Source organism: Hydra vulgaris, chromosome 07 (assembly GCF_038396675.1).
Source record: "Hydra vulgaris chromosome 07, alternate assembly HydraT2T_AEP".
In the NCBI taxonomy this organism is placed as follows: domain Eukaryota; kingdom Metazoa; phylum Cnidaria; class Hydrozoa; order Anthoathecata; family Hydridae; genus Hydra; species Hydra vulgaris.
The window spans coordinates 3255234-3269442 of NC_088926.1; the positions used below are offsets into that span (position 1 = coordinate 3255234).

Below are 14209 nucleotides of genomic sequence, written 5' to 3' on the forward strand. Positions count from 1 at the left end.
AAAGCGTGCATATATTTTAATGGTTGAATAATTTTAGCTTTCTAACTAACTATTTGTTATTTATTCTATATAATGCTGGTATGTTGACGAAGGACCGTCTTAAAACCAACGAGCATAAAATGCCGTGGTACTTTTACGGCATTCTAATTCTGTGCCAGCATTTTAATTCGACAATGGGAACACTTTAGTCCAACAAAAGCATGTTTGCTGAGGTTCTGCAGGTCCGATTATGGGCCAATAGTGGTTTGCGGATAAAGGACCGTTGTATAACCTATGATCAAAACGCAGTGGTACAAGCACGGCACGCTAGCGTTGTGCCATCTTAAGGAACACGGCGGTCCGATAAAGGCATGTTTGCTGGAATGTAATAAACCTATGTTTAATTGAGGTAAAACATAAGCACTCTATAGAAATGTAATTTCATTTTCTTAGTGTCAATAAATTTTCAAAGCAACAAGGTACTTTGTTGGTTTCCTTAAATATTTACTAATAGTTTTCCCAAAACTATGATTACAAATTTTTCAAAATGTGAAAAAAAGAAAAATTTAAATATGCTTATAGGATGTTAAAAAATTTAATTTAATTACCTACATAAATAATTCCACATGTTTTTTCTCAAAAAATGTCTCTTTATTGAAAAAAAGTGCTATGTAAAATAATTCTTAAACAAAAAAAGTTTTTTAGACCAACACTGTATAAATTTTATGATAGATATAATGTCAATCTATACAAGTTATGTAAATATACTCATTTGCCTTTCGAAAAGTCTTTACTTCAAGGTTCAGACATTTACGAAAACATATCAAAATCTTATTTTTAATATACCTACAATTTTGGCTAAAAATACTGCGCGCTGAGTGGTCAAACCTAAAGTCTAAAAGTCAATACATGTTAAATTATCGTCTCAATCAGTAATAAATATTTTTAATTATTATAATATGATTTTTTTAAATAACAAGCTGCGCTAGGACTAAGTCCTGTAAATAGCGGCTGTTATAACTGATTCTGAAAAGTACCTTCATTAAAAAAATTGTGCTGCCTTAAATGTTAATTGCTTTTTAAGAAAATTGACAAATATTCTGTTTTTTTTTTGTTTTTTTCCTAAATATTTAATTTCATAACATTTATATGTTTTAAATAAACTTGTTTCAAAGATATATAAATTTAAGACTTTCTGTTTTTATTGGATATGTTAAAAGGTTTTTCGTAAACAGAATAAATAAAAAATTTTTAAGATATATATTTTGTTTAACTTTTTTAGCTCATTACCTATATGAAAATTTAGGAAAATTTCGATTACAACAAATAATTTCAACGCAAAATTAAGACGAAGGCTAGGCAAAATATATTTTGGATACTTTTCGCTAAAAATTTTCAGCATTAGTAACATATAATTCGGACGAATGCTGAAATTAATATATGTTTGGCATATGTTAACAGCTCTAAGGTAAGTCGACATATTCGTTTACCGTATTTTTGTTTTTTTTTTAACTTCTGCCACATTAAATAAAATAAAGATAAGTAATAGAACAGAACAAAGTTACAAAGCTTATAGTTAAAAAAACACGCACACATGAAAATAAAGGCAATGATGTTATAGGAGCCAAATGATTTAAGTCAACTTTTATATATATTGACTTTGTTATGCTATATGCATAAAATGCTCGAGCAAAGCAAAAAGGAAAAGTTAAATTAGATCTCTAATGAAGCTAAGATCACTACTTTCTACCATTTTCTATTACCTATATAAAACGAGTAATTAATATATGGGAGGTGTGACGCATACCTATAATGACCCGTTTTCCGTACAGACAGCTTTACTTTTAGAAATTTTGATTTAGATATGGTCTCAAAGTTACTTTTAATTCGGACCGTAGAGAAAACTTTACTTCTAAACAATATACGCTTCGTATATCGTTTTTATATCACGACTTATATTATTGTTATATCACCCAAAAATAATTTTTTAACCACTTATTTGGCTAAAATTTATCTGGTCTTATTTTAGTATTTAGTTAATCTTATTACAATATCTTTAAATATATTATTTATACGCTGATTTTCATATTATTACTATTATCAAGGAACTTTTATGCTATATTATCTTATATTCATTACTCAGCTTTGTTAGAATATATATATATTCTACTATCATATATTACTTGATTTTTAGTAATGATTTTAAGTTTCGCGGGTTGTTCAATTTCTTACACTTTAGATAGGTTAACAAAATTCGAATGAAGTATCTATGACAGCGTTAGAGTTTTTTGAAGACTCTATTGTGTTTTATTTAATTTTTAAAGTGTTTTTAATAGGATATATTGCCATTTGATTGTTTTTGGTTTATCTATGCTGGAAGTATCTATTTGGTTTAAATGGTCTTAGGAGGAAATTTATCAGTATTTTCTGTTTGCATACTTTAGTTGCTTTAGTTTTGCTCAGGTGTTTTTATGAGAATTTTTATTTATTGTGCTTAGTGTTTTCTACCAGTGGTATGGTAAGTGGTTTATTTAGCTATTTTTATTTATATTGTACAGTAGATCTACACTTTTTACATCATATCATCATAAAATATCAGTGTTTTACAAATTTGGGTATGGTTGGATTTTGGCTGATTGTAGTGAATCCTTTTTTACTGCAGTATGGATTAGGCGTAAGTCGCGGGGTAAAGCATAAGTGGCGATGATAAACTAGTGCTGATCCTCATCGAAACGCCAGTAATAATAGACGCGACTCTGATGAGATATTTATTACTTAATCACTATACAAATTATGTTTACGCATTAGCATTAATGTTTTTTTTCCATTCTGAGGCCTTTCATTGTTGTATACATACTTTTTATTTTTGTAATATTTTTTGTTTTATTTATTTTTTGTTTGGTGACATATATTTTTTGCATTTTTTCATTCATATTAGTGTTTATAAAACAATTTATTGTTTATTATCATTGTTAGTACTGTTTAGGTGCATTGTCTGTCTTACTTATTTTTAAATATTCCTCTATTAATCTTTATTTTTGTCTTGACAACTGTCAAAATATGCTTTGTTCGAAAAACAATTCTCCTTTATTCTAATGTACTTCATTCCTTCCCTCAGGCGTTCACATCTCGTGTGTGACCATTCGGCAAATTTTAAATGCCAAAGTTTTTAAATAAATTGGAAGAAGTGCGCGATGCAGTCTCTTAACCGAGCATGAATTTTGATAGTAAAAATCAATAATTTGCGAGCGTTGTTCGTTCGTAAGTCGATTCATGGTTAAACTATAGACCAAACTGAACATGTTTGACAATAGCACAAGACATAATGCACGCGTGATCTGTCAAAACCAGTGTTGCCATAAAGATACCAGCAAAAAAATCATCTTTTAGTTGACTAACTACAATAAATATTAAAAATATTACTACTTATATTTAAAAAGAACTTTTTTTAAGTGCTCCTTCTTGTTTTCTTTGGTGCCCCAAAAGATTTTTTTTTTTGAGCCCGGGGCGACGCCTGCTTTAGTTAATGGCATTACCTGAATTTGTATCATAATTTTACAATAAAACAAGATTTAAAAATTAGTTTTCATTATTTGTGACATTAAGTTTGTGATACATAATTATTATTTATATAGTGGCCGAACTTATGAGATGGTATTGAAAGTTCGGTCAAAGTAGATGTTTTCATTTTAAACAAAATATTGAGTACTAGTTTTTACTTTTCATTTTTTTATTTTTACAATACCAATTATCAATATAATTTTCTGTATGTTTCAGGAAAAAAAATCGAATTTTTTTTATTTATGTGTGATAAATAAATGTTCAAAGCTTAAGTGACCGAACTTAGGCAATTTTACGGTACTTAAAGTAGTAAAACTAGTAATATATAATTGTGGATAAAATAATAATTTAAGTTATTAATATTAAGTTAATTTGGTGGAACGTTTTAAAAACAAATATAAAAACCTGGTTGTTGTTAAAAAAAAAAAAATGAAGAAAAAGTTCACTTTAACGTCTTTTCCCTTTAAAACTTTTTGCTTTAACTTTTCGACCTTTTAAAATATTACTGCGTTCCACGCAAAGATTTCAAGAAATTTAAGATCAAAAGTGCTTTACGTTCAATGAAAATCTCCGCGCGAAAGAGAGAGAAAAAAAAAAAAAAGCTAAATTAGTAAAAAAATAAATAACCAAAAAAAAATAAAAAACAAATCGCGAAAATATTTTTTTTAAGAAAAAACTAATCGCAAAGGTGTGAAAAGCAATCGATTCGCGATCGCGATAGGCTTAATTCGAGCCCTGATGAATAAATAAATTTTTATTTCCTCCTTAGGGATCGTCCATAAAGTACGTACGCTCGGAGGGGAAGAGGAGTCTGCGGATGGCGTATATGAATTGGGAGGGCAGTGGGTTGATTATATATGAAAGGAGACTCTAAATTAAAAAAGAAATCATAAAATGTTAGATAAATAGGTTAACTGCGTAGGTACTTTTAAGAAGGTCAAGGGTACTCAAAAAAGCGTATTGGGGGGGGGGGTATTTATAATCAAAAGCAACAGAAAAAAAAACTCGTACGTAATTAGCCTCATAGTTGAAGTATGCGCCTTATCGTTTAAATGGATGTAAACGGAAATCCTACAAGCACGAAAAGGAAGATGAAGAAGTTGATAAAAAAGATGATAAAGAAAATCAGAAAGATGATACCTATGAAGTAGAAAGTGACGATAAGTTAAACGAAAGCGAAGGTAGTTGCGAAAATAAAAAATAAATTACCCAACTTGTAAAACTTTTTAAAAAACACATTTAAGTAAAAATTTTAAAAGTGTTATCTTTCGAAAACGTTTAAAAAAAGTAACATAAGTTCAGCGTTGTTTTTTTAATGTTGAATCGATGTTGATGTTTCAACGCCGCTTTCTTTCTTCCAAATCAACGTTTGTAAATAAACGTCAGTTCAACGTTTATTTATAGCTGTTGAATCAATGTTGATATTTCAACGCTTGCTGGGATAAAAAATGTCATAAACTAAAAAAAATCACTTATTAAAAAACATAGAAACTGGCTAGAAAAGTATGATTAACCACCTTCAATATTTTTTTCTGTGTCGAAATAACCTTTTTACAATACCAATGAAAAAAATTGTGAAAATAAGGCAAACATATAAACAAACATGGTTGCTTCGGCCGTTGCTAGGAATTCGAAAATAACCTTGTTGCCTTAGAATATAAATTTTAGGGCTTTCTGTTATTTAAAAAAATAATTTTTAAAATATTAAAAAAAAAACATTTAAAAAAAAATTAAAGTGGTTCTTGTAATTTTTGATGTTCAAACTGTTAGAATTTAATTAAAAATTTTTTTTGCTGATTTTAACAGGGTGGTACCACAAACAGATTCCAATCACATATTTAAAATCAGGCCCGTAGCAAGCTTTTTGTTTTTGATTGAGAATTTTACTTTTTGTAACGACATGGAGCAAACTCCAAATATTTATATATTCATGTTTATGTAAAGCTTTTCAAAAGTATTGCGATAATCGCATTTTGTCAACAATAAACCCCTAAAATATTAACCTCCTTTTCATGCCATTAGTGTGAGAGCGGCGAGTTTATAAACATTTTTTTAAATATTTCAAAAAAGATTTATTAAAAGTTCATTAACAACAATCTAATGTCATACAATAATATCTTAGTGTTCAAAATTTATGACCATATAAACTTTAAGTAACTTTTTAATATTATCTTTGATTAAGTTATAAGTTCCTCTGACAATCAAACTCTGTTCCTCATACAAAAGTTTGGAGCGAGAGTTAATTTAACTCTTTTTTCAAGAATAAGTAATCAAATGACGCGGACTTCATCGTTAAAATTTGTCGAAGAATAACGAAGAAAATTAAGTTTTTATAAGTGACTTTAGTTTTCAAGATCTTCTTTTTTATTTTTCAAACAATATTATAAAATCAATTTTTTTTCAAAATTAATTTGGTCATTGATTATTTTTTTGTTTTTTTTATTACATAAAGTCATTCTTTAATGCGGTTTTAAATTTTTATAATTTTTTATTTTTTTAAATTTGCCGTTACAAATTATTAATTTTCTTTTGCAAAATATACAAAAGACGGGGGAAAGAAAAAGACAAAAATAGTCTTACTGCAAAGCCCCTAAAAATCCGTACATAATGTACGGATATTTAGGAAGAAAAGAAAAGCACATGATGATCATGTGCTTTTCTGAAGTTTGAGTTTAATAAGTTTATTTTAGTTGACAATTACATATTTGTATTTTTTGGGAGTATACCTAAAAAGTTAATATATAAGTAACTATAAATACCAAATTCTCCTGTTTTAGTATGTCATTTTAGAAAAAGAGAAATTCCTTTCTAAAATAACTCACTAAAAAAGAATAAATATTGCAAAAATAACAGAAATTTTGAATAGTTTTATTTTTTTTAACTTGTAAATAAAATGTTTTAAAAAGTATTATCGATGAAAATATAAATTAAACAAAATAAAGACTTAATTTTTAATTGATTTAAATACAAGTATTGCGTGGTAATATGCCACGTTAAAAGCAATGTAAAAAGGTTTCATAATTTGAAAATGCGGCGATTCCTTTTATCACCATACCGATTAGAATTACTTAATCAATAGATAAGCTTAACCCAGTAACTAATTAACCCAGCAAACATATAATGTTAAGTATAATAATAATGGTCTTTTTCGAGTGCCCGCGTTCTTTGTTTTGTTTTTTTAAATAAATATTAAAAAAACAAAACAAAGAACGTGGACACTCGAAGAAGACCATTTGGTCTTGTCAATATTGTTAAAGTTTTACTTTTTTTAACGAATTTTCTACAACTATATATATATATATATATATATATATATATATATATATATATATATATATATATATATATATATATTTTTTTTTTTTTTTGTTTTTTTTTTTTATTCACCTCCTCAAGGCCGAGAAGGCCACTACAGATGAGGAGGCTACTTATTAGTGGTTAATAACCCTCTCTCAACTCTATAGCTCCGAAACACGAACCTTGACGAACAAGGCCGCTGCGCGGAGAAACAAGTTGAGCGCGGTACTACCAGGGGCGTGGTAGGGATCGAACTAGGAACCTCTCGCTTATGAAGCGAGCGCTTTACCACTACACCACTACCGCAAAATATATATATATATATATATATATATATATATATATATATATATATATATATATATATATATATATATATATATATATATATATATATATATATATATATATATATATATATATATATATATATACACTGCCGCTCACGGAAGTTAGGACAAAAAATATTTTTTCAAAAGTACAATATTAAAATGTAATTACGTTATAAAATTATTTACTTATATTAGTAAAAATTATGTATATTTATGTAAAATTTGTATCAAAAAAATTCTAAATTAAGTTATTTTAATGTAAATATATTGAAATAACTAACATTTAAAATAACATAAATTGTACTCACAAGTAAAAGTCTTATCATTTTAAATAAATAAACAGAGAACGCAGAAACATATTAAAGGTCACGTATGAACCTGTATTTTAAATTATCAACTCAAATCTTTTAAGTTTGTCATTTAACAAGTATTTCTATTGTTTACTGTGTTTTTGCATATATTTTGTGTATTTTTGTTAGTGTTTCAAAAATTTCAAGTGCAGAAGTTCAAAGGTAAAATTAAAAATTATTTTTTTAGTGTAAATTCAAAATATTTAAAAAAATATGCCTAAAGGTAAGCGAATAAGTGTTTAAAAAGGACAGCAATACTCACTTTGCTTCAAGAAGGCTATACAGTTAGAAAAATAGCTGAAAAATTAAATCTGAGTAAATCAACAGTTAGCTATACCATTCGTCGATATCGAGAGTCTGGAAGTTTGGAAGACAGAAATCGTCCAGGTCCTTCTCGCATAACAACAAATAACAGCTATTTTCAACTGTGATCGAGAAAAAAAAGTTTCTGTCAGCATAATCAAACGAAGAATGCAAAAAGCTAATTTGCATGGTCTTGTTGCTATCCGAAAACCATATCTACGAAAAGTTAATCGACAGAAGAGATTCCATTGGGCACAGTTCCACAAAAATTGGACGATGGATGAATGGAAACAAGTACTCTGAACCGATGAGTCAAAATTTGAAGTTTTCGGAAATAAGCGAAGAGTTTACGTTAGAAGATCTGCTGAAGAAAAAATGCTAACTCAATGTCGGGTTCCAACAGTAAAACATGGTGAAGGCTCTGTGATAGTTTAGGGTTGTTTCTCTCTGGATGGAGCGAAATATTTGCATAAAATCGATGGTTTAATGAGAGCAGAACATTATAGAGATATCCTGGAAACAAGTGCAATCCCTTCGGGACTTCGATTAATTGGAGATTTATTTTTAACTTTATTCTGATGCATGATAATGACCCTAAACATACTGCATTATTATGTATGAATTATTTAGAATCAAAAAAAGCTGAAAAAGTATTACGCGTAATGACCTAGCCTCCCCAAAGCCCAGACCTCAACCCCATTGAGTTACTATGGGATGAACTGGATAGAAAAGTTAGAACTGTATGTCCAACATCAAAATCTCATTTATGGAACATTATAGAACAGGAATGGAATAATATTCAAAAAGAAACAATTAGAAAACTAATTGAAAGAATGCCGAGAATAGTTAAAGCAGTTATTAAATCAAAGGGTGGTTTTTTTGACGAAAAAAAAATTTAATTATTATAATGGTTTTTGTACATTTTTATAAAATTAAACTGACTAATTATATATTTTATATTGAAAATGTATAAAAAATATAATTTTTATTAATATAAATTAAAAATTCTATAACGTAAGTATATATTAATTTTGCTTTTTCAAAAAAAGCTCCACTGTCCTAACTTCCGTGAGCGGCAGTATATATATATATATATATATATATATATATGTATATATATATATATATATATATATATATATATATATATATATATATATATATATATATATATATATATATATATATATATATTGATTCCTCAAACTTTTTCATCTGCCAGTATGCTTTCATATTCTAATAGTCAAGGCTTAGATTTTTCAATGTTTAATATCAAAATAAGTAATATACCTATTTTACGTATATTTTCAAAATTATATCTTTTTTTTAAAACAATTATTCAGACGATGTGCCTGCGTCGGAGCAGCTGACCTTAGCTTCGCTCTAAGAAACCACTTAGTGTAAAAAATGGAAAGGAACTTTGTCATTTTGGTGATTTCATCCCTGCTCTCTTCATTGATTTCAGGGATTTTTTCCATTAGTAGAAACAGTTTTAGGTAAAATAAACTTTTACCCATGAATTTGGCATGATGAACAGCTCCAAGATTGTATAGTTTAAATCTGCCGATGTGTGACAGTACCGTCAATGTCAGTTTAGCCAATTCTTGATAATTCTTACGAAACTTTTCATCCTAAACAAATTTTTTTCCTAAGTTATAATAACTTAAATAACTTACTACAAAACTATAAAACTGGAAAACTATAAGTGAAGTACTACTTTACTATACTATTTTTTAAAAATAGAAAGGGATAATTAGATTTAATTGAATTAATTTTATAAAGCTTTTATTACACACCTTCTTAAAGACTTTAGAGCTAATTATACATCTGCAAAATTGAATAGCACTCAGCCTTTGTTCATTAATCCAGGAATCAATAGGAATTGATAATCTTTTTAAATCTTGATTTTCAGTATCTAGATCATTCCAGTGGTTCTTAAGAACTTTAAATAGTTTATTTTCTGGTCCTGAAGTATGAATGCTTGGATAAAGCTTCCAAAAATGGGTAAAACGATGCTCAAAAATATGGCAACGACATACAGTTAATAACATTGGGCGCTATAAGTGCACAATGATTCTGCTACAAGTTCCTTTTGCTTTACCTGTATTAGCGCTAGTGGTATCAAAGCAAAGACACTGAACTTTATCCTTTAATCCAAAGTTAGAAATAAGTTCTTCTATAGATTTTTGGTGCTCTCCAGAACCTGAGTCATTTGCTGGAATTCAAAGTAACTCGGTTTGTACTCTAATCCTAGTAAGAACAGCTAACCTAACTTTTGAAAACTGTTAACCTTAAGTAAGTTCTTTCACAGTTTTTCTATCAAAATGAATTATAATCAGAGAATTTGAATATTTAGAATTGCTTTTTGCATGGCTTCTGATTTCATTTGCACCCATTAACACAGCGTTCTCTGCTGCTGCTCTGTATGATAAAGAGTTAGAGCATACAAACTGAGACATGCATACTCCAGAATTGACAATAATACTGCTAAGAATTGCTGTATATCGATGTGGAGTCAAATCCTCTCCAACTGCTGTGTGAGCAGTACGGTGCAAGGTATACTTGGTTAGGTTGACAGAATTTATAGGATCAATATATGATTCAATTTCAAATTCACTATGAGTTGGATTTCTTTAATTGGTATTCAAAGAACTTAATGAACTTTCAGTTATTTTTTTTTTAACTTCAGCAGGGTTGTTTCTTTTATTAAAGCTTTTCAGCTTCATCTAGTCCTTCACCGCTTATTGACCTTGATCCTATAAAATGAAATTGTTGTTATTAAATACTTATAAAAACTTAAAAATATATTCTCGTGTTTTGATAAGGTCATACAGTTTGATCTATCATTTCGTTAGCTTCTGAGTTGTAATTACTTTAAATCCACCACGTGTCCATGGACCTACAAGTTTAGATATTATTCAGTAATGTAACTGATTGGTAGGACAACTTGGTGAGAATGATCCGCTTTTGTTTGGACACCCTACAATAAAATTCAGCTTAACTTCAGATTTAGATTTTCTTAGAAAGTTGTAGTATTGAAGAATTTTTTGTGCAGTTGCAAATTTGTTGTTGGGAATAGTACAATTTATTTTTCACAGAAAGTATCATCAACTCTTTCAATTTTCTTTTTGGGTGGCATCATACAAATTATTAATATTTTATGTTAATCTAAAGTTCAATGTTTACATATAAGTATGTTAAATAAAATAATTATATAAGATTATATTTTAATTTTGAAAATGAAAAATTTTTATTTTATTTTATTTAAAATCTTTTTTATTCTTTATTCAAAACAAAATTGGTTCAGGAAAAAAAAATTATGTTTTCAAATAAAAAATTGTACACAAAAATTGAAATGTAAGATATTTTGAAAATACCCACTAAAAACCCACATTTTGTTTAAAAAAAGAAATACTTTGAATGTTTATTTATAAAAAGAGCTCCTTAATCTTAAGTTGTAGAACTCATTACCATATTATTGGATAGTTTAATTTTTAGATTGGTTGAAATTCAAGGGTCCCACAAGCGGGGTAAAGTTTTCCTAAAAACAAGGCAAAAATTGACCCTTGTGACTTCTGTGAGAACCTTTCCAATGTTAAAAAAATTTTTTGTAAAAGATTGGGGTCAGGGTAGATCATAAGCTAGGGCTCTTTTCAAATTTTTGACATAGCCTATTTTTGAATAACCCTAATATATATATATATATATATATATATATATATATATATATATATATATATATATATATATATACATATATATATATACATATATATATACATATATATATATATACATATATATATATATATATATATATATATATATATATATATATATATATATATATACATATATATATATATATATATATATATATATATATATATATATGTATATATATATGTATATATATATATATATATATATATATATATATATATATATATATATATATATATATATATATATATATATATATATATATATATATGATCAATTTTTTTTAAAAAGAAAAATAATCCCCCCTCCCATGCTTGACCTTACTTTAAAGATTTTTAATCTGCTTCCTTGTTTACCTTTTTTTACATCACAGAATAAATTTTCAGCAATTTTACATAAATATTTTTAACAAAATTTATTTTGGTCATATTTTAAGTTATGCTTGATCACTGTACAGTCGTATGTTAGTGAGGTCTGTTTTGTTGGAGGTCATGATCTATATCCTTCATTTGTTTATATAGAATCATTAAAATATTATTAGTACATAGTATTATTCTTAATATCAGAACAAAAATTCAAATGACAAAAGTTTATCTTACATAATGGCCCTAAGTATTCTGCGGAACAATAACATATATAATCGTTTTCGGCATATATTGGTATGCATAAACCATTATTTTTACAAGGTGATCTATCACACGGGACGCTCTAAAAATGTTTTATTACATTGACTTAATTCAAAATGTTTTAAAATAATAAAACATATATAATAGTTCAAGGAACATAATAAAAAATTATTTGAAAGGTAAATCAAAATAAAAGAGACAGTTTACTTATACAGATTTTTTCAAACCTGAATACTAGCATGAATCCAACCACTTTTTTTTTCTAACTGATTTGAGTTCAAGTATTTATTTTCTGATAACAACTGACATTGAAACACGTTATCACTGTCTTTAAAAATATTATACGAAGTACAATTTGTAGTTTTAATACATCTGTTCATACATAATGATTGATGTGATGCACTTATGTTAAGCAATATAGCATTCGACACTAAACGTGTTTCAGTAATTCTACTCATAGAAGTAAAGGTTACTTTTAATTTCTCATTATTAAGATTGATGAAAGATGAAAATTTGCATTCGCAATGAATTATAAAGAAGTAAACCATTAAGTTTAAAAAACGATTAAAATTCATCAGTTTTATACGCTTGATATTTTGTTTTCGTCGTTGCTTTTATACTTTTTAATATTTTACAGAAAGTTTTCAAATTTAAGTTTCATAAAAAAATATTGAAACTTACGATTATTTTAACAGTAAACTAACTTAAATTATGTATTATCTGTATTACCCTAGGAACGGTTATAAACTTTTCAATTGAAAATAAAGTCATTTTAATTTTTAAAATTTTTCGATTTTTAGAGACAAAAATACAAATGAAAATATTCAAACTTAAATTTAATTATATTATTAAATAATCAAAAAATGCTCCTAAAAAAAATTTCGTTCAGTTTTTTTGTGCTTTTTTTGACATGACATTGATAAAAATTTTAAAAACAATAAGAGACATTAAGAAAAACTTTAATTTTTAGCATTTTCAATAAAATTCCGAACAATCGCAAATTATTTGTTTAATGTGTTTTCACGAAAAAGATTTCAATTCGTTAAATTTTACTAAAAAGTAGTTAAACTTTATAACATTAACCTCAATCTGATAAACTTAAAAGTTTAATTCGAATTCCAAATCCTTTAAGACTTTCTGGAAATAATTTAAATTTTGGTTGTTTTAATAATTCAAAAGAACTTTTAAAAATTAAAAAAATATAAAAAATTTTAAACAGATTATTACTGTTTTTTTCATGATAAAATTTTTTTTCTGCATTTTTTAAAGTTTTATATAAAGTAGAGCTCTTGGTACACCATCAAGAGTCTTTTTAATTTAGTTCTAACTGTTTATACTTTTACGTTTTCAATAATATTCAGAACTGCAATAGCAGATTTTAAGTATAAAAGTTGTTAGTACAATATCTAATACGGCCACTCAGTACTCAGTGCTTGTACTCAGTCAGCATTTTTACTTTCAAAAAACGTTTAAGAGATCAGAACGTTCTGACGTCGTTTTGTTTGGATACCCAGATGAAATTAACTAAAACGCTCCAAAATAACGTTAAAAAGACGTTCAAAGTAAAAGTTGAAAAGCCGTTTTAAAAAAATGTTTAAAAGACGTTCGAAATCAACCTTCAAAAAACGTCCATATTAAACATTAAAAAAGGGTTTAGAGATGGTAGCCAGATAAAATTACAGAGTTTTTTTAAGGATACACAAACTATGTTCAGTAAGGTTTAAAAGACGTACATAAGGATTGAGTAACTCTTTCCGTATTAAACTATAAGTAAAAAAAAAATTTAAAACGTTAAAACGGTTAAAATGTTAAGTCAACGTTAAGTCAACGTTAAAATGCCCAGCGGGCATTTTAACGTTGACTTAACGTTGATTAAACGTCAGCTTTAACGTTGGTTAGACGTTGTTTTAAAGCTAGAAATGGAAAGGTTTAACAAAGTATAATAGAGACATTAAGTTGACGTTGTGTAATTTACGTTGATTAAACGTTATTAAGACCCAAACTCTACAAATGCAAATACATGATGAATATATTTCCG

General features: G+C 27.1%; 1 protein-coding gene across 1 annotated transcript in view; it reads right to left on the bottom strand.

Annotated features, from left to right (window-relative positions):
- Positions 1-12884, bottom strand: part of LOC136082237 (uncharacterized) — a 38866-nt gene extending 25982 nt beyond the window's left edge. Inside the window, exons 1-2 of the mRNA XM_065800821.1 lie at positions 12399-12884; positions 12145-12253 (exon numbers count right to left, since the gene is read on the bottom strand). Coding sequence (XP_065656893.1) covers positions 12145-12253; positions 12399-12746 — 457 coding nt within the window. The 5' untranslated portion in view covers positions 12747-12884. The remainder of the gene's footprint in view (positions 1-12144; positions 12254-12398) is intronic.
- Between the last annotated feature and the right edge of the window lie 1325 nt (positions 12885-14209).